The 27,411-nt window shown below is 35.9% G+C and overlaps 1 protein-coding gene across 1 annotated transcript; it reads left to right on the forward strand.

Moving 5' to 3' along the window:
- The first annotated feature begins 8,699 nt into the window (after window positions 1–8,699).
- LOC134473572 (C-type lectin domain family 2 member B-like) lies at window positions 8,700–19,355 on the forward strand. The gene is made up of 5 exons (XM_063238287.1): window positions 8,700–8,998; window positions 9,654–9,740; window positions 15,418–15,599; window positions 16,365–16,471; window positions 19,241–19,355. The coding sequence occupies exons 1-5, from the start codon at window positions 8,953–8,955 to the stop codon at window positions 19,353–19,355; spliced, it is 537 nt and encodes a 178-aa protein (XP_063094357.1). The 5' UTR covers window positions 8,700–8,952.
- Window positions 19,356–27,411: the final 8,056 nt, after the last annotated feature.

Genomic DNA, 27,411 nt, shown 5'->3' on the forward strand with positions numbered 1-27,411 from the left:
ATAAATAGTGCTGGAAAAACTGGATTTGCACATGCCAAAGATTAAAATTGGGCCCATATTTTTCATTTTGCATGAAACTAAATTCAAAATGGATCAAAATCTAAATATTAAACAGAAACATTAATTCTACTGGAAAATAGAATAGGTAAAACTCTTGAAGACATTGGTATAGACAAAGACTTCATGAATAAAACCCTAATCGCATAGGAACTATCCAAAAAAATCAACAACTGAAGTCTCATCTTATTAAAAAGCTTTTGCACAGCAAGAGGAACCATGAAAAGTGTTAAAAGACAACCCAAAATGCAGAGTAAATGTTTGACAGCTGTTCCTCAGATGAAGGATTATTATAAAGAACATATAAAGAACTCAAAAAAATCACATCTCCAAAATTAAAAGACCCAATCCAAAAATGGGCATCTGAGATGAATGCTTATTTCTCAGATGTAGAAATTCAAAGAGTGAATAAATATGAAAAAATGTTCATTGTTGGTCATTTGAGAGATGCTAATTAAAACAACATTGGGAATTTATCTCACTCTAGCAAGAATGGCTATTATCAAGAAATCAACCAATAACAAATGCTGGAAAGGCTGTGGGGGAAAAGGTACCCTTCTCCACTGTAAGTGGGCATGTAGACTAATGCAACCACTGGAAATCAACATGGAGTTTTCTTATAAAATTATGACTGCAGGTCTCATTTGATCCAGCTATTCCCTTCTGGGAATTTCCCAAGAAGAATTAAAACATACCACAGCAATATATGTGCACTCGTGTTTATAGCAGCACAATTTGTAATAGCTAAATCATTGAAACAACCCAAAGCCTCATCAACCAAGGAATGGATAAAACAGATGTGTCTTTTTATACAATGGAGTACTGATAAGCCTCAAAGAAGGATAAACTAGAGACTTTTACAGGCAAATGGGTGCAACTTTAGATCACACATGTAAATGAAATAAATCAGACTCACATGCATGAACATTATATTATCTCCCTAGCTTGAGAAACTAAAAGAGTAAATAAGATACAAAATGTGCAGCAGATTACATAAAATAGGAAGTTTTCAAAAAGAAAGAGAAACTGGAGTGGGGGAAAGTAGAAAAAAAGTAGAAAATAAGGAAGGGAAAAGCAAATATATATATATATATATGTATATATATATATCTTTAAAGATATGTATATATATTTATATAAATATATTCATATATATGTATATACAAGATAGTTAACAAGTAGTATAACTAATTTTCCTTAATTTATTGAAAAGAAACATTTGTGCTAATATTGTTTGGACAATTAAATGCCTATATTTTTTACTCTGAGTTACTAATTTAAAGATAAAAATACACAATACATTAACTGTTGCTATTCTTCTGTTAACTTATGAAGTTATGTTTCATTTTTTCTCTTTAAAATGAAAAAAGAAAAGCTATTGTGAATTCTCATCCCTGACTCACTGTGATGATTAAACTTAATTGTCAGTTTGACTGGATTAAGAGATACCTGGATAAGTGCTTAGATCATGGGAGCAAAATTACTATCAATTGAGTATTCCACTGATGTTTATAGCTGAATGCACTGTTAGCATGCAGAATTCAACTGGACGATGTGGGTGACTCATGCATGATGCTGGAGGGTTTATCTCTTACTAATTCTTTTCCCTTGTGCTCTGTTTCCTGGCTGGCATGACGTGAGCAGGTCTGCTACACTACACTCCTCTGTCATACATTCCTATCTTAACTATGGACAGAGTCCTCTGAAACCATAAGACAAATAAATCTTTTTTCCTTTAAATGTGGATGCCATGTATGTTGTTCAGCAATGGGAAAGCTGACTAATTCTCTCAGTTCCTTTCTTTTCTTCACTAAGTGATGACATTCTTCAAAGTTGTACTTGAGGAATTTTTGAAAAACTTAATCATTTTCCTTTTATGAGATTTTGAAAATTTCACTCTAGCTTGTGGATTGGAGCTCTTCATGATGTAACTTTGTTTCCCTGCTCAAGTTAAGCAGTGAATAATGAATAAAACATTTACATATTGCAATGACAAGGTGATATTTCAGGTAGAAATATTGTCTTCCTTTCACTGAATCCCCATGAGGATATTGCTAATGTTGCAATAGCTGTTTGGGTAGGTTACGTTTACTGATGCAAGATCCACTTGATGGAATACAAAGGTTGAGAGAAACTTTCCTATCTATTCTATTGAAAGCCTTCAGCCTCAATACCAATAACCCAAACAATAAAAAAAAACACTTTCTTTTAGGAAAAAAAAACATATGTACAATACACAGACAGAGCTTAGACTCTGTTGTATTCTCAACGGTACCTGCTTCTCTGTGGTGTGGACCACTAGCAGATTAGCCTCCATGCTAGAGCAGCTCTCCTCACTCCTTTCAAGGATTTTGAGTCAGTAGGAAAAAAAAAAAGTATCAGTGGGGCTAAATGTCTAGGAGTTCATTAGGGGAACAGCTTCAGATTTTGTGTTTACTGGGGAAAGAGTATAGAAAAGCAATAAAATAAAACCACTTTAAAAGTGTGCATTATTAAAACTAAGGACCAAAGATGCCCGTATGGAAACTGGAAATGACGTTTTCACCCAGAGGTAATAAGCAGCCTCCACCCCTCAGTTGTACAGTAAGTCTGCATCAGGCGCTGCGTGTCAGGGTCCCTCCTCTTGCAGGAGTGCTATCAGGAAAGCCAGTCAAAACCTATGTCTAAACAAGACCCAGACTCTAAGAACAGCGTATGAAATGTCCAAAGTTTCACAGAAAATAACACACTAGTTGTACTTGGTGAAACAAGCCTATATTTCTAGCTACTTATTAGAATGAAGAAGAAAGATAACAATTTAGTGTCAGCTATGGCAACTTTTGAAATTTTGTCTCAAAATATGATTTAAAAAGCATATACCAGGGCTAGGGATGTAGCTCAAGGACACAAGCACCTGCCTGGAAAGTGCAAGGTCAAGTTCAATCCCTGGTATCACACACAAAAAAGTAACTAAATTGTAGAGCATCTGCCTAGAAAGCAGCACAAGACCCTGTGTGAAATTTCTGCGATAAGGAAATTTGAGAGGAGAGGACTGAGAAGGAGAGAATAAGAGGAAGGAAGACAGTAAAAAAAAAAATAATTCGTTATACTTAGACACAGAAAGTTCTCATAGCTAATAAACAATGGTAATCATTGGGTGCCAGCAACCTTAATAACAAACATGTTAAGATTATTTGAAAAAGATTTTAAACAACTGTGGTATAAAAAATGTTTCTGCTATTCAGTAGCAGAATAGAGGGGACATAAAAATAAGGAACTGGTAAATGAAACAATTGGCAATTGACGTATAGAAAAATAGAGAGGAAAACCAAATACAACTTCCTACAAAGATCCCAAATGGCTATATGTCAAACAACACAGGTACAAAATATGTGAAGTAAAAAGTGATACAAGTGCATGGAGACTGGGAAAAAGTACATTACTACAGATAGAGACAGCTGTGAAGAAAAACAGCAGAACATAGAATATCATCAAGGAAAAAAAATGTCCTCAACATTTTCAGAACACTCTATTCAACAACACGAAATCTATTCATTTCAATGTCCAAGAACCATATGCTAAGATATTCAGATATAAAAACACACCTCAACGTATTGGTATCATCTGTAGGATGTTGCCAAATCACAGTGCAAGCCAACTGGAAAGCAGTAACAGAAGGAAAACAGGAAAATAACACATGGAGTTCAATAACATTTTTAAATAATTCAGAGTCAAAAAAGTGTCAAAAGGAAAAAAAAAACTTTACACTGAGTGAAAATAAAAATATAACAAATCTCAAAGTGTATGATAGCATGAGAGCTCCTAGGAACATGTTCATTTCAAAGAATAGGAAATATACGGTCTGAGTCTTAAGCATTTTTGAATTCCAAAATAGAGAAATGAGGAAGCAAAGAAAAGCCACATCAGTGGTTCACAAGCGCCAGCTGAAAGGACTCCACACGGCCATCGTTAGACAAAAATGTGAACTAGTATTGAATTATGGTCAAAATGTAAAACTAATATTAAGTGGTACATGCAGACATACATAATTGGGTAAATTAATAAATGGGATAGAAAAAGCAATCGCATATACAAAAGAATTACAAATACCTCTAAATTATGTAGATATTTTTTGGTAAGTAGAAGTAAGTGTTGTTTTGGCCAAATAATCTGGGTATTTCTTCACCTCTGTCTTTGGATGAGATTTTACTGAGGATGGTAAAGTTTGTGTAGAACAAACTGCCCTCCAATGTGAACTGGTCTTTTCCAATCATTTGAAGATCAGAATAGGACAGAAGAATGCCCTCTCTGAGGAAGATGGAGTTTGTCTGCCTTTGTACTTTTTATGTAATCCTGGATCTTCCTGATTCTGCAGCAGAATGCTTCTGGACTTAAAGTTTTACTCCTTGAATCTCCTGTCTGCTGCCTTCTTGCATCAAATGTTGGCTTTCTCAAATGTCCAAATTCCATGAGACCAATTCCTTATTAATAAATAAATTCATTCTCTTATGAAATATAACACACACACACAGAATGTTATTTTTCTGAAAAATGCACAGAAATACAATAATTTCACCTTACTTATAACTAATAAATACATAACCAGCTATAAAACAAAAGTCTTTAGTCTTTAAGTGTAGGCTGTACACAACAACTTTCTTCTAAAGACTATACTGGAATAAACAAGTATAAAAAGAACAGCTTTACAATGGAGATACTTGACAAACTACCATAGAGAGGTGATCAACAGTCAAAAATCATTTTGATAATATACACCACTGATAACATGAGGTAAAATAACATGTTACAGTTGAGAACTCTCTCTAAGCAACAAATAACCCCAATGTTATAATTACAAAAATATAATATTTTAATAGAGAGGTAACTTATAATATAGTACTCCTCAAAAACTGCTGTAGCATAATCATCAAAAACAAGAAAATTTCAAAAATGGCCACAACAAAGAGGAACTTAAGAGACATGATTGCTTAATAGAAAAAGAAGTCTAAGTGAAAATTAAGAAAACTCAAATATATCAAGAATTTAACTGATACTATAATAACATTGCTTCATTACTGTAACAAAAGGACTTGTGTGCAAAAAATGTTAATAATCGCAGATATTATACTCAGTGAGGGGTTATACAGAATTGTCACATACTGTTCTCTCAATTCTTTTGTGAATATGAAACCATCTTTAAACATAACTTATAATTTAAAATTCAATTAATTAATTCTCATATTAACATAATCATCATTTTGTGTTTAATGCCTTTAATGTGAGAAAGAAAAGCAACACTCAAGGAAAGTTCAGAAGGAACCAAAGATTGAAGAAATCCAGAAAGCATCATATCTTTGGTATCACAATCAAGCTTTATGCAGATAAACATACATAAATAATTTTAGTGCCCATATAATTGTGCACTTCTAACTAAATGTGATCAGTAGACTCTACTTCTTGGTGTACTACTTTCTGAGAATCTTATTGGAAACTAAATTTGGGATCTTTAAGTACTGTAGGCAGCAACTTTAAGTACTGTTTTATCTTCCATGGGAGAATTCCAGGCTGTTTGTAGTTTTTTTTTTTCACCATACTGAGAATATTTTTGAAACAAAACTAAAAAAACATTCATTTTTCTGGTATCATTATGGTTTTGTTGTTTATTATTACTTTTTTGTAGTCTTCAAAAAACTAAAACCCATAAATGCCCATTTATCTAAAGGGCACTTAACTGGAAACAATTATTTATCACCCAACAGTGAAAAGAATAAACCATACTGACTTTGAAGTCTTAGATATCTCTAATAATATTTTAAAGATTAAGTGAAGGAAGATAAAGCAATTACAACGTAATTAGGGACAAGTTCTTTTTCAGTACATAATTCAAGGGGCATTCAACAGGTAAATCTTAGGAGAAGGGCAGATAAATACTTGCAATTAAGGATGTCCACAGCCTGAGACTTTGGGCTAAGGATGAATTCATTGATTATTTTTAGCTCTGAGTTCCCTTAGAGAAGGGAAAAAAAATTTTTTTTAATTGGTACCGGGGATCGAATTCATGACCGCCTGTTGCAAGGCAGGTGCTTATGCCGCTGAGCTAAATCCCCAGCCCCGAAAAGGGAAAAATTTTTAAAAAGAACCCAAATGCTGATCAAGAGGTCATTTTTCTCTTCTTTTTCCCCCTTAATTCTCTCTCTCCCAGTGGCTCTTATTGCTCAGTCCACCAACACTCTCTTGACTCTTCTAGTTTATATGTAGCTCACTTCTCTTTCTAGAAACTGAATTTTCTTGGTCCTCTTTACCTATGGTTTTAGCCTTTCCCCACCACATTCTTTGTGACTAAATTCATCCTTCAAATGTATCATCAGTTACATAAAGCTTACCTTCTTACTGGACTTTTTGTAATACTTGACCGAGTTCTTTTCCTTTCTTAAATTTCAGGATATGTCCCTTCTGTTTTGTCTTTCAATTTCATGCTATTGCTTCTTATACTCATCATAAGGTCCTATTATTCCAAGCATCTCTTTTAAAATGGAACATTTTCTAGTTTCATTTTTATTTCTGTTTCTCATACTACTATGCTGTTTCCAAGTGATAACATGTGTTCACATAGTGTTACCTGCTACCTATAAGTGAATACCTTTTAAATTTCAAACCCACACACTATGCTTGCCACTAGATGTGCACGTTTGAGGTTTCACTCAGCATGCCCAAGCTTAAATGTTCATTTTTCTAGGACAAATTTACTGCTCATAATACTGTATACTTGTTTGAAGTTTGGGTAACTTCACGATGGTGAAGTTATATTAGCTTCACAGTTAATTTTTCTGTACAGAACTTTTTAACTTAATAAGATTTTATTCCTTGATTCTCACTATTATTTCCTGTGCAACTGGGGTTCTGTTTAGACAGACCTTGCCCACACCCTATGATTCCAAATTTTTTACTTATTTTATCTTCTAGCAGGTAAAATGTTTTTGTTTTCACATTTACTTCTTTCATCTCTTTTGATTTTGCTCTATAGGTAATGAGAGACAAGGGTCTCGATTCAAACTTCTGTATATGGATAGCCTGCTTTCACAACACCATTTATTACAGATACTATCTTTTCTCAAGACATTTGGCCTCTTTGTCAAAGATTAAACGTTGAAAGTGCTTGAACTATTTTCTGCATCCTCTATTCTGTCCCACTGATTCTGATGTCTATTTTTGTGCCAGTACCATGTTGTTTCTATCAGTATTGCTTTGCAGTATAACTTCAAATCTAGGACTGAAAGGCCTGTTACTTTGCTCCTTATACCCAGTATTGATTTTGCAATTTTAGGTCTTTTAATATCATATGAATTTTATGATTGCTTTTTCCAGTTACGTTGTGAAGAATGCTGTTGGTGTTTTGACTGGTATTCCTTTAAATCTATGATTCACTTTGGAATGACTGACACAAAATAAAAGACTCAACCAAAATATGGACATGTGAAATGAACAACTATACAAAAGAAAAAGTATAAATGGCCAATAAATAACTGAAGAAATATCAAATATCACCGACCATTGGAGAAAAGCAAATCAATGCAACAATGAGATTTCATAACACAACAGGAAGAACTGCCATGCTCAGACAATAAATACTGGCAAGACTGCGGGGGCAAATGTGACCTTCTACATTGTTAGGGGAATAAAAATTAGTATCAACACTCTGGAGATTCAAATGGAGATTTTCAATAAACTATAAATAAAAATTCCCTTTGTCTCAGCTGTTTGCCTTCTTCCTATCTTTCCAAAAGACTTAAAGACATATTACAGTGACACATATATGTCTATGTTTATAGCAGCACCATTTACAAGAGCTCAAGAGGAAACAGCCTCTATGCCTATCAACAGATGCATAGATGAAGAAAAAAGTGTTGCTTTTGCACAGTGGAGTGTTAATTTGCCTTAAAGAAAGATAAATGGAATACGAAAATAGATGCACCCTCAGACCATGTACCACAATTTTAAGCCTAATAAATCAAACACACAAATTAAATATTGCATGATTTCTCTTACATGAGAAAACGAATTATAAATAAAAAGCAAAATAGGAGGTAGATAATAAGAAGGAGAGGGATAGATATTTTTCAATTGGAAAGTGGTAAGGAAGGGAGGAAAAAGAATTGAAAAGTCAGATAAGATGTGTCACATTCATATACCAGCTCCTTACAAGGAATGTATGATGCACTTCAAACACGTATTAATTTAAAAATTCCTGGTGTCATTTTTACTTGTTCTGGAATTATTGCACTACATCACTGTGCAAAATGAAGACTGCTTATGAAACACGTCTTCACTCAATGACTATGGAAACATGCAACATCGGGTTCCTTTCTCTAAGTCACGGCCAGATAAACGTAGATTATAAGCAGACCAGGTAAAAATTCTAAACAATGCAAAACCAAAAAATGTAGAGTCTATAAGCAATCCATATGTTAAAACCTGGACAAGATTTGAGCGTTAGGGAGAATTTAGAATGGAAAAGAAAACTAAAAAGCCATAGGACCCTTTCCCCCAACCACCATTACTAGTAGTTAGATGGTGGGAGGTTAAGGACCAATCAGAGTCCTTGTCCTTGGGCTGCAGCCAATCGCAGGAGCTGAGACATTCCTCTGGGGCAGGAGCACTGTCAGTAGAAATTCCCAGCAGTTGGAGGGTGGACGCTGCCCGTTGGTGTCCAATCTTGCAGAGCTCAGGGCAGTTCCTGCTCTGGGGCTGTGCGCTCTTCTAGCTGGGCCTCACAGTCAGGCCTCACTCCAAGGAGACAAATTCTGCAGTTCCTTTGAGTTTACAGGCACCTACCAGAGAGCTGGCTGTTTTCTATCCACGCCTAGGATAGTTCCAGTCTCTGTGATCACAGAAGAGCGTTTGTGGTGAAGACTGAAAATGGAAGGAGAAGAAATAGAGATTAGGCGGAAAAGAAGAGCGGAAGGTTGGCTAAAGTCAGAGCGTGGTGGCTATGGGCCTTTTGAAATCCTGAAGAGACTGAGGCAGGAGGGTCGCAAATTTGAGGCTAACTTGGGTAACTTGGCCAGATCCTGTCTCAAAATAAAAATAAAAATCTGAGAATTTAGCTTGATGGTAGAGGGCCCCTGGGATAAACACTTAGTATCAACCCCTGTCCTCCGTTCCTGCTCAAAAATGGGTAAGGAGGATGAGAACTTATATTGTAGAAGCCAAATTCTGATTTTAGCCCCATTTCCTGGCCCCATCTGGACAGTCAGCATTTGGGAGGCAGGAAGGTGCAGAAGACAGTGCTTACCATAAAATCGTTAAGTTAAGGCAGTCTTTAGTAACAAAGAACATACTTGCTCCCTCCTCACATTGGATAATGCAGCATGTTTGGTTAAGAGGCCCAAAAGATTAGTAGCACAGTTCTGGGAAATGACGCCAGCAGATGGAGCCACAAGCTCCTGAGGCTGTGGCTGCTGCTGGTTAGAGCTTAAGACCCTTATCACTTTCTGGTTGATGAATTACTGGGCTGGAAATGGGAAACACACAGAAAATGGAAAAAAAGGATAAACATTCCTTGGGGTGTTGCTTGTGTTTCTCCAGAAGATAATAACCTGTGTTTGCCTTATGCATAGTAAAAAAGAAGATGATAATCCTCTCCGTCTTGTTATGTGGAGGTCTTGCAGTTTTTCTTTGGGTGATGCTAACATTTCCTAAAAAAGGTAAGTGAATATTTATGCTAACATATTGAGAATTCTGCAGATTTGGTCCTCTGCTTTACCTGCTAGAGTTAGTCTTTCAATCATTACTTATTGAGTTCAGGCATAGTGACAGCTGCTGATGGCTCAAATGTGATGAGGGGCTGGGGCTTTTCCCTGCAAAGAATGTATCTGTGACTAAAGGGAAAAACAAAGAAGAATAGAGTTTTAACACAATAGCATATACATCTTGCTTCCAACTTGTTTGAAGAGCATCATTTAACAACTTCCAAACATGCCCATCCATTCAGCTATTCTACTGTCCACCATCCTTAAAATATCTGCAGGGTATTTACGTTCTACATCAGGTCTCATATCATCTTGTTTAGTCACTAGCACTATTCCCGTAAATCTTTTCTGTACTACATCATCATTCTTTTCACGGCCAATTGAAACATCTCATCGGCAACACAACATGGATGTTATTTATACCTCCCAGCTTAAACAAAACAAAGTCAGTGGCTATCATGTGTCCTTCAGCTACCCATTTTTTTTTCCTCCTGGATACAACAGTAATTGCTTGAATGCTTTATTTGCTAGCTTTTTCCTTAATTTTTAACGTCCTATTTCTTTCTCCTCCTCCACCTCCCCATATTGAACCCAGGATTCCATGCATTCTGAACACCTGCCATACAACTAAACTTCAGTCTTCTGCTTAAGTGCTGATTTGGTGGTGTTTGTGGGAGTCATGGTGCTGGAAAGAAATTCAAAGCCTCTGTATTGCTAAGTATGTGTTCTCCCATCTAAGAACACCCAAGCCCCACTGCTTCTCTATTAAATGTGTTCTTATCAGGCTGCTGCTTCTTTTTTTCCCTTGAATTTGTCTTTCAATTTTACCAACAATTGTCAGTTTACTAATTGTAGTCAATGTTTGTCAAGCTCCATTTTATGTCTTCCAAAAAATAAATTCTCCATCTTGCTTAAAAGACACCTATCTCAGTCTCTTTTTTTGGTATCAATTTTTTTGCTTCTATTATGCTCCTAATTTCTTCTATCAGTATCTTCCTATCTCAACAAAAAGTTGAAACTTCTGATTTTAAATCCAAAACCCAATAGTTGTTTATTTTCTCTTTGCTTCTCGTGTTCTAAATATAAGATTCTATCTAGTGTTTCAAAATAGCAAAGTCTTAAACACTTTTCATCATCTCTAGTGTTGCTGCCCTTTACCTAACTGTCATTTTTTCTTTTGTGATTCCTTCTGTCAAATTTGTTTTCATTGAGCAACATAGTACAGGAAAAATATAATATCAGCCAAAATGTTATCCAAACACATATGTACTATAAATTTCTAGACACCAAATTGAGTCAAAATAATTCAAACTGTATTTTCATTTAATTTAGTATAGCCAATATCTTATTAACTATGTGTCAGTATAGACTTATTAGCTAAATGTTTCTATTTTATACTAAATTTCATGTTCAGTGTAGATGTTACATTTGCAGAATACCTAGCTTTGGACTAGTCACATTTTCATTGCTCAGTATCTGTATGATACAACACTATGTGCCATAGTAGATTTTAAAATTCTAGACTCTATTCTTTGAGTTTTTGTTAGTGCATGCGTGTAATACAAAATAATGGTATTCTTTTGGATAAATTGCTGCCTGCATGTTGTAGTTTGTGTCTATATGTCCCCACGAAACATGGTGTAGTCATAGAACTTTTTCAGTGATAGCTGAATCTAGAGTATGCTGGTATTAGTAGTGTATCTAGAGATGCTGGTATTAGTAGTGTATGAGTAGTAAATCAGTCAACTGATTGAGGCTGTCTAGGATTAAGAGTTCAAGTGCTACACTTGCCATAGAGTGCAGAGCCTGCATACAATATAAGGGACAGAAAGAGTCTTGTAACTTCCTAGCTTTTTCTATCTTCTGTCTTCATGAACTGTTGCCTATGTGCCACCCTGCCTTGGATCCAGCCCATTCTGGACTGAAACCTGTATAAATGGAGCTAAACAAACTTTTCCCTCTTTAACTTCAGGTGTCTGAATTTTGTGTCAGTGATGACAGAAAGTACGTAAGACAGAATTTGGTACCGAAGAAGTGGGTCCCTTATTGAGAGTATACCTGACCATATGGTTCAGGAACCTTTGGGACTGCTTTGTGGGTAGAGTTTGGAAAGGTTCAGAGATTTGGGATGAAAAAGTAGAGCTGAGATGCCTGAGGATGTACTCTATGGGTGATTCTGTTCAGAGCTCAAAAGACCAGAGTGCTGATAGAAATGGTCCCAGTACAGTTCAGGCTCAGGAGATCTCTACTTGGAAATAAGAAGGGCATTGGATATTGGATTCCAAGTGATGCATGATATGCCTAGGCACAAAGTTTGTCTGCATTGTGTTTCTTTCCAGAGACTTTTCATGAGACTGAGAATAAGGGTGGCAAATGAATTAATCTTGCAGAAATACTTTCAAGGCAATCTAATATTGAGGTGGTAGCATGGCTACTATTGGGGGTGTGTGTCCAGATTTATGTTGAGAATTAAGAGCAAAGATTCCAGAAAAATGATTTAAAACATTATCAGTTGATTGGAAATGAAGCTTCAGTAAAACTGTGGACTACAAAAACAGAGCATAGGAGATCCTGATTACTGACAAGGAACAAGAAAATTGTAAAATGCTTTGATAGCATCATAAGATGCAGCAGATCTCAACACTTTGCAGCCTCACAGTTGCAAAAATCAAAGACTTCATTTTGAGAAGAAAGTCCCAGTGCACCATGTTCAGGAATGGCGGAGGTCACACCATGTTTCAGAATGGAAGTGGCATAGAGAATTTCTTCCTTGGAATTGGATTCAGAGTGTTTTCTGATCCAACTCTCTTATAGCCAAGGGAGAGGGAAGCCTGGAGACTGCTCCAGCTAGTAGTAATCTTGGTACCATCCACATGGATCTAGATTTAAGTGCATACTGAATAAAGAGCTGTGGGATCAGGAAGTCTTTCACCCAGATTTCAGAAAAAGGCTGGTGGGTCCTGGCAGTGTGTCTCTGAAAGGATAGTTAGGGAAGCTGTGAGTGTGAAACCAAAGAACAGAGGAGACCCTAGAAGTTTGGAGAAGCCTAGATAGATCATCTCAGCAAAACTGCAAGGAGAGAGCAAAGTAGGCCCAAGAGAGAAGCCATAGGAGCTATAACCACTGGAAGTGTCTCACATGGTAGAGCCACATAAGCTCTTTAGAGTTTACAACTTATCACAGATAGACTTGGATGCTGCACTTAGAACTATGAGTTAATGTTTGCTTTGCTGGACTTTGAACTTGTGTTGGTCCCATACTTTTATATCCCTGTTTGTAGCTTTGGATTGAGCATTGTCTTTTGCCACTGAACGCTGGTAGTGTTTAACTTTCTTTTCATATATACAGGAGTTCACTGTTAATAATTTGCCTTAAATCTGAGAGGAAAGTTGAGATTTGGTCTTTCCAGTAATGCTGAAACTGTTGGGACTTTGGCAAATCTGGGAGATAGACTAAATATCTTTTGCATAAAGGGATATTCGTGTGTGTTGGAGGGGTCAGGGGCAGAATGGTATGATTTGTGTTTAGATTTGCCCCCCAATTCTCATGCAGTCACAGGCCTTTTCCAGAGGTGGATGAATCTGGAGTGTGCAATGTTAGGAGTAAGGGTTTTTGATTAGTAAATCAGCCCACTGGTTGGTTTGGCATAGTTCTAGCTACTATTTTGGGTGTGAGTGCTACTCCTCCACTGTAGTGGCTAGCCTGCATACAATATAAGGGTTGGAAAGAGTCTGGTCTTTGCTCCCCTGCCCATTGTCTTTTTCTGTCTTTTGCCATCATGAACTGTTGCTCTTATTCAAAGGGTGATTTCTGAGATATCATGGGATTACTTCAAAGCTAATTACCTGATCTAACCCTATCTAAGTATGTGAATTCTTACTCCTGTTTGGGCTCAATTGGCTGCACTCAGATCTCTCTGCTTAGGCTTATGTCCTTATAGTAGCAAAGTGAATGCTCAGAGGTCTGTGGTAAGTATGTCCTTTTGCTCTTGCATCTGGAAAAAAGCTCTCCCTCCTCATAGGTCTCAGTTCACTCATTGTGGAACTCATTGATTTGATAATTTAGCTGCATTTAAGTAACAGTGTTCCAGAGTTCAACTTGTTGCTAATTTTCTAAAGCTGCATTCCCTGAGTTCCTATTTTACTGCTGTCTCCTCAGAGAGCCATGTACTTATCATCTTGGACAAATATTTAGGAGGGACTAGTTTGTGCTGGATGACTCCTGACCTCTTGCTTCCATCATCTACAGTTGATTTAATTTTTTTTAAAAAGATGAACAAATTGTTCACAATTCTGCATTGTGTTTCAATAGTTTGGATTAAAGCTGACACCTGTCAGTGGACTACAATGTTCACATGGGAGTATTGCCCCATTATCCCTCAGATATCACCGGCTGATTGTTCATTAACTATGTCTGAAAGGAAATGAATATTCTTACTAACTGGTGAACAAGCCTTTATAGACACATTTACTTCAGTCTTTTATACCTTCTCTTCCTGTTGCTCAGGTAGATATTACCCTTAACCCTCTGTTGCTCCATTTCCCCCAAGCTTTTATTAAACATTAATTTTTCCTTTGACATTATACTCTGGATTATGTGAAAATTGTAATTCTTTCCACCAATAAAGCTATCTATTTTATCCCAGTTACTTTATTTCAGGAGTGTAAGTTTCATGAAAGCAAGTATTTTTGCATGTTATGTAAACTATTTTTTTTTCTAAGCAGTAAGTGCTCAACTAGTTGAAAAATAAATACAAGAGTATGTGAATTAGTGAGTAAAAGACAAAGCTGGAATTCTGGTGATCATGATTTCAAAATAAGTATATGAGTTTGCATATGTTCTTGATTTGAATTTGTCACTTAAAAATAATTTTAAACGATGCTTTAAAAAAATTTGGTAACCTAATTATTGCTATTTTATTACACCAACTCTCACGTATACAGAAACATTTTGCTAGTTTATCTTTCCATTTCATGATCTTCCCATTCATAGATTTGATAATGAATCAGTCTTTCATTTTAGCTTGTATGAGTGTTGCCTTGAACCTTGTTTCTCTAAGAATTATATCCTAACAAGTAGTTTCTTTTACCTAATACAATAAATTAAGAAGTAAAACCTGTATTGTAAAAAACTAGTAAAATTTCAACATTTTTCCTTCTAATATCTTTTGTTTAAAGACAAAAACCAAATGCTTCAACTTTTGAGGAATTATTGTATTTGAGAAACAATTCATTCTCAGCTACATCAGTAATTCAAAAAGTTTTTGACATTATTAGATAGATGGATTTATTTTCCTACAATGAAATTCAATAGTATAGTAAATTTTAGAAATTGAATTAAACTGATAAAATGATTCCAGAAGCATGTGCAATAAAATGGAAGAGAATATGGCCAGAGGATATGGAGGCTCTGTAAATGTACATTTTTTGTTTTGAGTTATGAATATATGCTCATCCTTCAATGCTAATTGATCTCATGCTATATTGTTGATATTTACTTGTGCTTGATATCCAACTCCAATATCTGAAGGAGAAAGCAAAATCATTTTATCAACATAAAGTACATAAAGTCTTTTACATGGAAGGTCAGAACTTTCTTCTTACATTTTCTTTTTTAACTACATTAATTTTAGTTGGAATTAAAATGATCAAAAAGAATTGCACTGATGACATGAGAATATGTCCACCTGCCTGGAATCTATTCCACCAGACCTGCTACTTTCAATCTGAAAATCAAGTTAGTTGGGTTGAAGGACAAAGACACTGCAGAAGATATTTTGGATCTCTGGCCAAAATTACCTCCTATGGTGAAATGGTTAGATTCCTTTTCAAAACACTTCTAACAATTTGAAGAGCTGTTATGTGGGACACATATTTGTTGATTTTGATCTCATAGCAAAGCAGTGAAAAATCTCTAGAGCTTACACACCAGAGAATGGGATGGACAATGAAGATCAATCATAGTGAATAAGAAAATTACATAGTATATTGGAGATTAGTAAGTTTTATGCAAGAGGGTACGAAGTAATGGATTTGATGTTGTTGCCACCTGGCAAGACTGCAGGCAAAGTTTTAGCTCTTTAAGATTATGATATCTGAGCAAAGATGTAAAGGAGTTAAAGAAGGTAGCCAAGACAGTCTCTAGGGAGGACACCTGAAAAAGGCAACTCTTAGAGAACAATCTTCAGTTCAGTATTGGAATGCTGCAGGAAAAGAAAAGAATTTCCTAGTCGGTTTGTGTAAATAGAAGGGAGGGATGTGTATGTGTATCATAAGGGTCCTTGTAAGCCATTATAAGTCTTTCTTGTTTCAAGCAAACCAGGAAGGTGTTTCAGAACTGTGAGCAAAATTGTGATATGGTCTCACTCTGATGTTAAGAGAATCATTTTCTTTACCGTTGTGAGATTGCCAACTGTGTGACTAAAATAAAGGCAGAAAATTTTACTACCAAACATTTGCAGTAACCCTAGTGAAAGAATAATGGGCTCAGACAAGGAAAGCAGCACGTTTTTTATATAGTAAAAATGAGAAAGGTAGGTGAGATCTATGACATTAGATCTATGACTCTATTTTGTCACAGCAATTTGTGATGAACTATCTGAAAAACTCTACGTATTGGATTGGACTGAGAAAACACGCTTCTGACAATAAGTGGAGATGGACCGATGGGAGTCTCTTTACTAACTGGTAATCTTTACTGACATTTATTTACTATAAGATGTGTTAAACATGTAAGAATTCTGAGTCTGTGAGGAGCTACCACTATAGTTTTCTCCACACCCTTCCCCTAACCCAGTCCTCAACAAGTAGACATCAAAAAGAATATTCAGAGAACCAGACTTTCTTGAGTGAAGCATTGCCTTGAAGGTCAACGTTTATTTCTAGATGCAGAATTGGATTGTTCCACATGTGAGACACAAGTATCCTGTTCATTGTAGACCACATGGAAGTATAAATGCTTGTCTCTTTCAACTTTGGATCTTTTATATTTATTTGTTATGTCATTACATTGATTTTTTCCATTGATGGGAGAATATTCAATGATGCCTCCTTTTTTTTCACAGTCATCAGGGGTGTTGAAAACCATTGAAGAATAATGAGAAAAGAAAGTATGCTCATTTTACTTTTATTTAAAATCCCAGAATTCATCTATATTATTTAGATTAATTTTAATTTGAGTATTATTCTTTTTATCTATAAATATTTGAAATTTTCTTTAACTAGAGTAGGTGAAAATTTAAAAGCATTTTTGGTTCCCCGTAGTGAATCAACACAGTACCATTTACCGGGTAACTACTTATGACACTCTGTGACAATAATGTAATGTACTAGGTGCTATCTTGTGTATATGACATGAAAAATTTAGTAGTAAAAGTTTCTACATTTAGAGAAATTTCTGTAATTATTGTATTTATATCATGTGTGGAGTCAGATTATACCCTAAGTGACTTGAGAATGACAGTGTTGTGAGTAGCTATTACATTTTAACCTTGAAAAATGTAAGAAAAGTATTACAAAAATTATTTTTTCTAACTAAAATATAGGCTAATACATTTTCTTGAGAAAAATATTAATAGAATAACAGTACTATATTTCATATAGTTTTTAATAGAGGAAGATGTAAAAGCCATTCATTAGTAAAAGATTGTGTATTCGTGTTGTAAGGTTTCTGTAATAAATGCTCAACCTTAGCATCTTAAAAATAGTTCTGGAGGCTAGAAGTTCAAGACTGACACTGTTAAATTCCTCTGTAGCCTCTTCCTTACCTTGTGGAGGTGAACATCTCACTCCATCTTCGTATGGTTTAGTCTTTGTACGTGCTGAAGTCTGTGTTTCAGCTATGTCCTTTTATAAGAATATCAATTGCACTGAATTAAATTCACTAAGAAAGCTCATTTAAAATGATTAGTCCTTTCAAAACTTTATATCAGGTATGTTCCATTTTGAAATAGTGAGGTTTAGGGCTTCAAAATATGCAGTCTGGGCACAACATAATTTATAATAATTGGCACCAAGAAACACAAAGCCAAGAAAATACTGTTGCCCTTCTATACCTGCATGCTCCACAAGTATGGGTTCATGGAACCATAACTTGAAAATATCAGGAATATACTATTTTTCTACAATGACTATATAAAATTATTCCATAAGTGGTACAGGATAAGAAGTATTTATATAGAGTTTATATTGTAGTAGGTTTTTCAAGTGATTCAGGAATGATTAACAGTCTATAGGAATGGATATATTTTATATGCAAATACTACATTATTTTACGTAAACAACTTAAGCATTTGTGGATTTTGGTATCCACCAAGGCAGAGATCTTAGAACTAATCTCTTGAGTGTAATGAGGCATGACTATACACGGATATTTTGGAAACAGTCTGGATAAAAATTTGAAAATAACTAGAAGTCAATAAAGTAGACAAAAAGCTCCAAAAACTGAATTAGAAAAAGCATCTTAATTCAATATAACCAGAAATCATTGTAACATCATTTTTCTCATTTTAGTTTGTAATTTCATACATTTCTATATGATCTGAAATGTGAATTAGGAAAACTTTTTGAAGACATTGGGTATAAGCTACTCTACACTATGCTGCATCCAGTTGAAAATACTTATTTTACTATGGTGCTAGCTGCAGAGTGACTAAATGAGCATGGATTTCAGCACAAAACTGTACTAATTTTATAATGCACAAAAGGTGTTCAATGAAATATTAGCTATCCTTTCTTTATTGCATTTGAAATTGTCTAGACTCATTATTTTTTAATTCTAAAACATAAACAAAGGAATCTAATCATTTACAAAATGATTCACATATTTTCTACATTAGTAAAAGCAAAAAAATGCCAGGAGTATATAGTTAACACATTGGATTAACATAGCTTCCTCTCCTATTCTCTTACTTACTTTTTTCTCTCATTGAAACAAAATACCTGACATCCAAAGTTAGGGAATGGAAGGTTTATTTCTTGCACGTTGGAGGTTTCAGTCCATACTCAGTTGGCTCCAAGGAAAAACGACATGTCTGAGGGGCAGCTGTTCACGTCTGCCCCTGCAGCAAGGTGTCAACCAGGCAAAAGAGAGAGAAGACACATTTTCTCCCTGCCCTTACACAGTACGTTGGCTCCACCCTTGGGCAGTTGTAGCACTCACCACCAATCTGAGCACTACACCATGAACTAATTAGATTTGGTTGCATCCATGATTGTGTGAGGCTTGTGGGGCTAGAAGGAGGCATTTGAACATAAAGAACAGCATCTACATATTAGCAAAGTCCTGAGCTAAAGTTTGGGGATTGATTAATGGAAAGAAACACTTCACTTCCTTTTTTCCTTCCACATTGTACATTTAAAAACATGGTTACCAAAATATTCATATTTATACTTGAGTCTCTTCTTGGTTACTTTTTGTAGGATACAAGTAAAAAATCTCTCTCTCTCATTTTCTAGGTTCAGTATAGAAGGCACTGGCAATTGTGCCTTCGTTTATGCCACTAGCCAAAAGATTACAAGTTGTGATGGAACAAGAGGATTTTTGTGCAGCAGAAAAAGTGAATGTGCTTAGAATTGTTCTATACTGAAAATAAAACCTTTATATTCAGTGTATTTTAAACTCATTTGGATGTATTTTTTGCTCTCAACACGTCTTAAGTGCATTGAGGAAAATTTAAATAAATTTCACATAAATTTAACTAATTGATAAAAAGCCTAGGGATTCAGTTTCACGTGGTGTTGCTATACTCATACTGTGGTCTCAGAACTGGGTTCTCAAATGCAACAAAATGGAAAGAGACTGAAAGGGACCAAAAGATTCTTCTACCTTCTGAAATCCAACTAAATCTGCCTAAAAGAGAGAAAAGGGTTGCAACTTTTGTAAATATTAACTGTATTTCACTCAGTTGTAGTAATGTGTTACTTATTTAGAATTTGCAAAGGCCTATGGGAGAAATACTTGCTGCCCACTGGAAAAAACTGTAGTATCACCAAAGCTTAGTTGGCCCCCAAATCCTGTGCCAGCTCTGTGATAGAGGAACTGGTATTCCCTATGAGTGCTTGAAAAATTAGTTCATAAATGTGGAGATTTTCAAGGGAAATCGTCTTCACATAAACGATGTCACTGCTTGTGAAAACTTTTGGTGAAGTATATCAATGATGTTCCCCTACTCAGTGAACCAGAGATCATTTGGCAAAATAGAATACAGAATCTTTGTGTGGTTGAAGTCACCATTGTTTTTTTTTTTTTTTTTGTTATTTAAGAGGAAAAAGAGAAAAACACAAAACAAAGCGGTGTAAGGATACACGTAATACAGAACTACAAAAAAAAAAAAACATAACAGTAAGAAATCACCTGTTAATAGATTACATATTATCATCTTGAAAATAGTTGCTAAAATCACAGTATCAAAGAATACAAAGTGGACATTCAAACAGGGAGACTGCAAACAGCTGTGTTCAATGTTCCAAAAACATTGATAAAGTCAGCTATTTAACACCCCTAAACACACTTGCTGTTATATCCATTAGAGCTCTTTTTTCCCCCCTCTCTTTTTTACAACAAAATTTACACATTTTGGATTTTATTACTCCTTAGTTCTTATTACTTTTTTGCGGGGGAGAGAATTCAGTCAAATATGGCAAAACAAAGCTGTCAGTCAAAACCAAGGATAGACATAGCACATGGTGTAGAACAGAGTACAAGGTTATCAACAGTGGTTATCAACGTTGTCTCTTGTTTCCTTAAAAAGAATTGTCTATCTCATTAGATATTATAAAGTTGGACAAAACAGTAGGGAACAAGACCAATAAAACTTAGGCATTGTAAACCTTACAGGACTTCCAAAGGAGACAATAATCAAACCAGAATGGGCATCTTAGTGAATCTTATTGCCTTCAAAGTAGTTGCCTATACCCTCAAACTTGGTACTATCATACATAATAAAACAGAGTCTAATCAGTCAAAACATGATCGTGGGAGTATTACAGGACTTCAAAAAAAGTTAATAGGAAATCAAAAAGAGTTACTATTATATATTCTAATTTTTAAAATTTTTCCCCTTAATTAACACAAACATAAGAAATAACTAAATAATTTTTTTAAAGAATAAGGGGGAGATTGAGATAAAACAGGACATAACAATATAACAATAGAGGTCAAAGCATGACTGTTTCAGCAACCTAGTACTTCACCACCGTATAACCCGACTTAATAGTAGTTACCATAGTGTCTGTCTTTTTCCTTGAAATATTTGGATAAAACTTCATATACTCTAGCTTCAAATATTTTCATATCAAGAAGCCCAGAATAAAGCCTTTAAATTAATGAGTGAAAACTTTATAAGGCTTCAAGGCCACATAATGGGGAATCATGATTACCACATATTTTTATATATTTGAATCATTACTTACATTAGGGAAACTATTCGGTATTCACACATGCGAGATTGATTTATTTCACTAATGAGTATGGTCTCAAGCTGCGCCCATTTATTGATAAATATCTCAATGTGATCCTTCTTTATAGCTGAATAATACTCCATTGTATAGAAATACCACAACTTTTTTATCCATTCCTCAGTTGATGGACACTTGGGTTGTTTCCAAGATCTGGCTATTACAAATTGTGCTGCTATAAACATAGGTGCACATATATCACTGTGGTATGATGCTTTCAGTTCTTCTGGGAATATGCCAAGAAGTGGAATAGCTGCAATAAATGTGATTTCCAATCCCAACTTTTTGAGAAATCTCCAGACAGACCTCCCCAAAGGCTGTACCACTCTACACTCCCACCAACAGTGCAGGAGAGTTCCTTTTTCCCCACAGCCTCTCCAGCATTTGTTGTTGTTGGTTTTCTTGATCCTGGCCATTCTTTCAGGAGTGAGATGGTATCTCAGTGTGGTTTTAATTTGCATTTCTCTAATGACCAATGATGATGAGCATTTTTTCATGTATTTATTTGCCATTTGCATTTCTTCATCTGAGAATTGCGTATTCATCTCAGATGCCCATTTTTGGATTGGATCTTTGAACTTTGGAGGTCTGAGTTTTTAAAATTCTTTATATGTTTTAGACAAGAGTCCCTTGTCTGAGAGAGAGTTCACTAAAATCTTTTCCCAGTTTGTGGGTTTTCTTTTCACTATGCTGGAGATTTCTTTTGACATGCAGAAACTTTTTAATAAGAAGTGGTCCCAGTTATTGATTCTGGGAAGTATTTCCTGTGCGATTTGAGTCCTGTTCATGAATTCTTTACCTACTCCTATGTCTCCAAGGTTTCTACCTAATTTGTCTTCCAATAGATTTAGTATTTCTGTTTTAATATTCAGAACTTTGACCCATTTAGATTTTAATTTAGTACATGGTGATAGGCATGGGTCTAGTTTTAGTTTTCGGCAAATGGAGAGCCAGTTTTTCCAACACCATTTATTAAAGAGACTGTCGTTCTTCCAGTGAACCTGCTTGGCTCCTTTATCAAAGATAAGGTGGTTGAGTGTGTTTGTAGTTGTGGTTGTATCTTCTAATCTATTCCATTGATCTTCGGTTCTGTTTTGATTCCAATACCATGTTGATTTTACTACTGTTGCTTTGTAGTATAACTTCAAGTCAGGTATTTTGATGCCTCCTGCTTTGTCTTTGCTGCTTAGAATTGCCTGTGCGATTCTAGGTCTCTTCTGGTTCCAGATGAATTGCAGGAGTGATTTCTCTAGATCTATAAGGTATGTTGATGGAATTTCTATTGGGATTGCATTGAATCTGTATAACAGTTTTGGGAGAATGGCCATTTTCACAATGTTTGTTCTTCCTATCCATGAGCAAGGGATGTCTTTCCATTTTCTGAGATCATCTTCAATTTCCTTTTTCAGTGTATTATAATTTTCACTGTATAAGTCTTTCACTTCTTTCATAAGAGTAATTCCTAAATATTTCATTTTTTTGCTTGCGAATGTGAATAGTCCAGTTTCTCTTATTTCCCTCTCTGTAATTTTGTTGTTCGTGTATAGGAATGCTATTGATTTCTGAGTATTGATTTTGTATCCAGCCACATTACTGAATTTATTTATTGTATCTAAGAGTCTTTCAATGGAGTTTAGGGGGTCTTCTATGTAGAGTATCATGTCATCTGCAAACAATGATAATTTAACTTCTTCTTTTCCTATCTTTACCCCTTTTATTTCTCTTTCTTGCCTAATTGCTCTGGCTAGTACTTCCAGTACTATATTAAATAGGAGTGGTGATAAAGGACATCCTTGTCTTGTGCCCGATTTTAAAGTAAAGGCTTTCAATTTTTGGCCATTTAGTATGATGCTGGCTGTTGGTTTGTCATAAATGGCCTTTATTATGTTGAGGTAAAGACCATTTATTCCAATTTTCTGTAAAGTTCTTATCATGAATAAATGTTGGACCTTATTGAAGGCTTTTTCTGCATCTATAAAAATGATCATGTGATTCTTATTTTTGGCTTTATTGATATGGTGGATTACATCTATTGATTTGCGTATGTTGAACCATCCTTGCATTCCTGGGATGAATCCCACTTGGTCATGGTGTATAATCTTCTTGATGATTTGCTGGATCCTATTTGCCAATATTTTATTGAGGATTTTTGCATCTGTGTTCATTAGGGAGATCGGTCTATAGTTCTCTTTTATAGTTGGGTCTTTCTCAGGTTTTGGTATTAGAGTAATATTTGCTTCCAGGAATGACTTAGGAAGGATTGCTTCCCTTTCAATTTCATTGAATAGTTTGAGGAGTGTCAGCATTAGGTCTTCTTTGTATTTCTTGTAGAATTTGCAGTGATTCCATCTGGGCCTGGGCTCTTCTTGGTGGGTAAGGACTTAATTACATTTTCAATTTCATTAGCAGAGATTGGGTTATTCAACAGTTTTACATCCTCTTGAACTAGCTTTGGTACTTCATATGCTTCTAAGAATCTGTCTATTTCTTCTGTGTTATAAAACTTTTGAGAGTAGAGGTTTTCGAAATAGGTGTTGATGAACTTCTGTATTTCTATTGGGTCTGTAGTGATTTCACCTTTTTCATTTCTTATTGCATGAATTTGAGCTTTTTCTTTCCTTTTTAAAATAAGGTTGGCTAGGGGCTTATCGATTTTATTTATTCTTTCAAAGAACCAACTCTTTGATTCGTTGATTCTTTGGATTGTTTTCTCAGTCTCTATTGCATTGATTTCTGCTCTGATTTTTATAATTTCCTCTCTTCTTTTGGCTTTGGGCTTGACTTGCTCTTCTTTTTCTAGCTGTTTGAGGTGTAGCATCAAGTTATTTATTTGTATTTGTTCTGTTTTCCTGATGTGGGAACTCAGTGCAATAAATTTTCCTCTCAGGATGGCTTTCATTGCATCCCACAGATTCTGGTAAGTTGAATCTGCATTTTCATTTTCTTTTAGGTATTGTTTAATTTCTTCTTTAATTTTTCCGTGACCCACTGATTACTCAAGAGTGTGTTATTCAGTTTTCATGTGTTTGTGGGATTTTTGCAGTATCTTTTATGATTAATTTCTAATTTCAGAGCGCTATGATCCAATACCATGCAAGGGATGATTTCAACTCTTTTGCATTTGCTTAAATATGTTCTGTGAGCTAATATATGGTCTATTTTAGAAAATGATCCATGTACTGCTGAGAAGAATGTGTATTCTGATGTTGTTGGGTGGAACATTCTTTATATGTCTATCAAACCCATTTGTTCATAGGTGTGATTCATTTCTGTTATTTCTTTGTTCATTTTATGTCTGGTTGATCTGTCCCTTGGTGTCAATGGCGTGTTAAGGTCTCCTGTTACAATTGTGTTACTGATAATTTGAGTTTTCATTTCTGTTAATAATTGTTTTATATAACTGGGTGCTCTGGAGTTTGGTGCGTATATATTTAAGATAGTTATCTCTTCCTCTTGGAGTTTTCCCCTTACGAGTATGTAGTGACCTTCTTTGTCCTTTATGGTCATTGTTGGTTTAAAGTTCACGTTGTCTGCAAACAGAATGGCTACTCTTGCCTTTTTTTTTGGATTCCTGCTGCATGAAGAATTGTTTTCCATCCTTTGACTTTCAGTCTGTGAGTATCCTTCTGGGTTAGATGGGTTTCCTGTAAAAAGCATATGGTTGGATTTTGTTTCTTGATCCATTCTGCTAGTCTGTTTCTTTTGATTGGTGCATTGAGACCATTTACATTGATGGTTATTACTGTTAAATACTGGTTAATTGTAGGAATGTTATCTCTCTGCTGTTGCATCTTTATCTTTCTGTTCTGTTTAATTATTTGCTTTGCTTAGTGGTTTTTTCCTTTGTGTATCTAAACTGTCTTTCAATATTTTTTGCAGGGTTGGTTTGATGTTCATGAAGTTCTTCAGCTGTTCTTTGTCATGGAAGTATCGTATTTCACCATCTATTTTGAATGATAGTTTTGCAGGATATCTCAGTCTAGGTTGGAAATCATTTTGCTTTAGGATCTGGAATACTTCACTCCATGCTCTTCTTGACTTTATTGTTTGTGCTGAGAAGTCTGCTGTGATTCTGATAGGTTTTCCTTTATAAGTGATCTGTCTTTTCTCTCTGACAGCTTTTAATAATCTATTCTTGTGTTGGATTTCTGGGATGGTGATTATTATATGTCTGGGTGTAGTTTTATTTTGGTTATGACTATTTGGACTTCTATATGCTTCACTGATCCTGATGTCAGTTTCTAATCTCATGCTTGGGAAATTTTTAGCTATTACTTCTCTAAATATCCTCCTGACATCCTTCATGTTGTCTCCCTCTCTTTCATTAATCCCTATCATTCTTATGTTATTCTTCTTTGTATCGTCTTGCAGTTGTTGAACTGTTGTTTCCTGATTCCTTGTTATTTTCAAAACATCTTTCCTTTCCTGTTCACTAGCTGCAATCCTGTCTTCAAGGTCTGAAATTCTATCTTCACTTTCATTAAGGTGGTTTTTACAACTTTCAGTGGAGTTTTTTATTTCCTGTATATCTCTGTGCATCTGCATTATGTATTCTGTTTGTTTCTTATATTGCTCATCTAGGGATTCTATCTTTTTGTTTAGTTCCTCCAATTTTTTATCTGTGTTTTCTTTAGATATATTTAGAATCTCTTTCATTTCTTTTATCATTTCTTCTTTTATCTGGGAGATTATTTCGAGTTTGAATTTCTTTAAAGCTTCCGGGAGTTGCTTGTCAATTTCAGTGGCTATTGTGTCCGATATATGAGGTGGATGGGATATATTTTCTTCTATATACATCGCTCCTAGGGTTTCTTGAGATGGGCTGGAGGTTTGAGGTTGTAATTTGGTCTTTCGTTTTGTCATTTTCCTATATTTCTGTGTTTCAAGTGTTATTTAAAAGCTTCCTCAGGATCTGTTGAAAATCCCCTTCTATGTTTGCAGCTACTGAGACTCTGGCAACACGTCACCCCCATTGGGCCTGCAGAACCAATGGCCCTTCTCTGCCTGCTCAGAACTCCACAGTTCCAGACAAGCTGGGCCTGAGGGACACTGTGCACCCACCTGCCCCTTGTAAGCTCCTCAGTTCTTCAATCGCAGCTGGGTTAGGGTACTCACCATAGGCCGTGATGCCTCAGGAACCTGTGATCCCTCCCTGCTTGCAGAGATATCCACAGTCCTCCAGACACACAGAGAGGCTGATGCAGGCACCCCAGATCCGCCCAGCTCCTCCTCCACACACCGATGGCTAGGTGTGACAACAAAACAGGCTGGGCTCGTTTGATACTGTGGGCCTGCCCACCCGTCGGGAGCCCAGCAGTTCTCCAAGTGCAACCGGGATGGGGAGGCAGATGTAGAGGCCTCAAACCCACCTCTCCCCTTCACTGCACCCGGAAGCCTGGAGGGACTCCAACAGTCTGGGTGAAGATCTCCACAGACTTCCAGACACACAGAGAGGCCGATGAAGGCACCCCAGATCTGCCCAGCTCCTCCTCTGCACACCAATGGCCGGGCACGGCAGCAAAACAGGCTGGGCTCGGTTAATAGTGTGGGCCCGCCCACCTGTCGGGAGCTCAGCAGTTCTCCAAGTGCAACCGGGATGGGGAGGTGGATGTAGAAGCCTCAAACCCACCTCTCCCCTTCACTGCACCTGGAAGTCTGGAGGGACTCCAACAGTCTGGGCGGAGATCTCCACAGACCTCCAGACACACAGAGAGGCCGAAGGAGGAACCCCAGGTCTGCCCAGCTCCTCCTCTGCACACCCGATGGCCGGGCGCCGAAGTCACCATTGTTAAACGCACTAAACAGATTTCATTTTTAATCAACTAAAGCTATGCAAAATTTTTGAGCCATTGCATTTGTAAGCTGATTGACCTACTTACATCGGGGACATTATTACTAGAAAAAAAGACAATAGCTTCACTTGTTATAAAATCTCTCTCTCTCTCTCTCTCTCTCTCTCTCTCTCTCTCTCTCTCTCTGTGTGTGTGTGTGTTAGTGTGTTTGTCTTTTCATTCCATTCAGGAAAATACTATTTTAATATTGCTCTTTCCTTGTAAATAACTGTTCAAAAGTAGATAAAGCCTATTTTAATATTCTTATTCTTCTTTAAATATGTAATCTATAACAATATCTTCTAAGATGAAAATGTTATTTAAAATATTATTATTTAT

Source organism: Cavia porcellus, unplaced genomic scaffold, assembly GCF_034190915.1.
Source record: "Cavia porcellus strain 051 isolate PalLab524CR breed Dunkin Hartley unplaced genomic scaffold, mCavPor4.1 scaffold_27, whole genome shotgun sequence".
Taxonomy (NCBI): Eukaryota; Metazoa; Chordata; class Mammalia; order Rodentia; family Caviidae; genus Cavia; species Cavia porcellus.

Bases quoted from the DNA above. Each gene is read 5' to 3' on its own strand.
- LOC134473572 (XM_063238287.1), top strand. From the start codon at position 8,953: ATGGAAGGAGAAGAAATAGAGATTAGGCGGAAAAGAAGAGCGGAAG. The intron at 8,999-9,653 runs GTTGGCTAAAGT...CCTTATGCATAG, and splicing joins GCGGAAAAGAAGAGCGGAAG to TAAAAAAGAAGATGATAATC. The intron at 15,600-16,364 runs GTTAGATTCCTT...ATTTTGTCACAG, and splicing joins TTACCTCCTATGGTGAAATG to CAATTTGTGATGAACTATCT.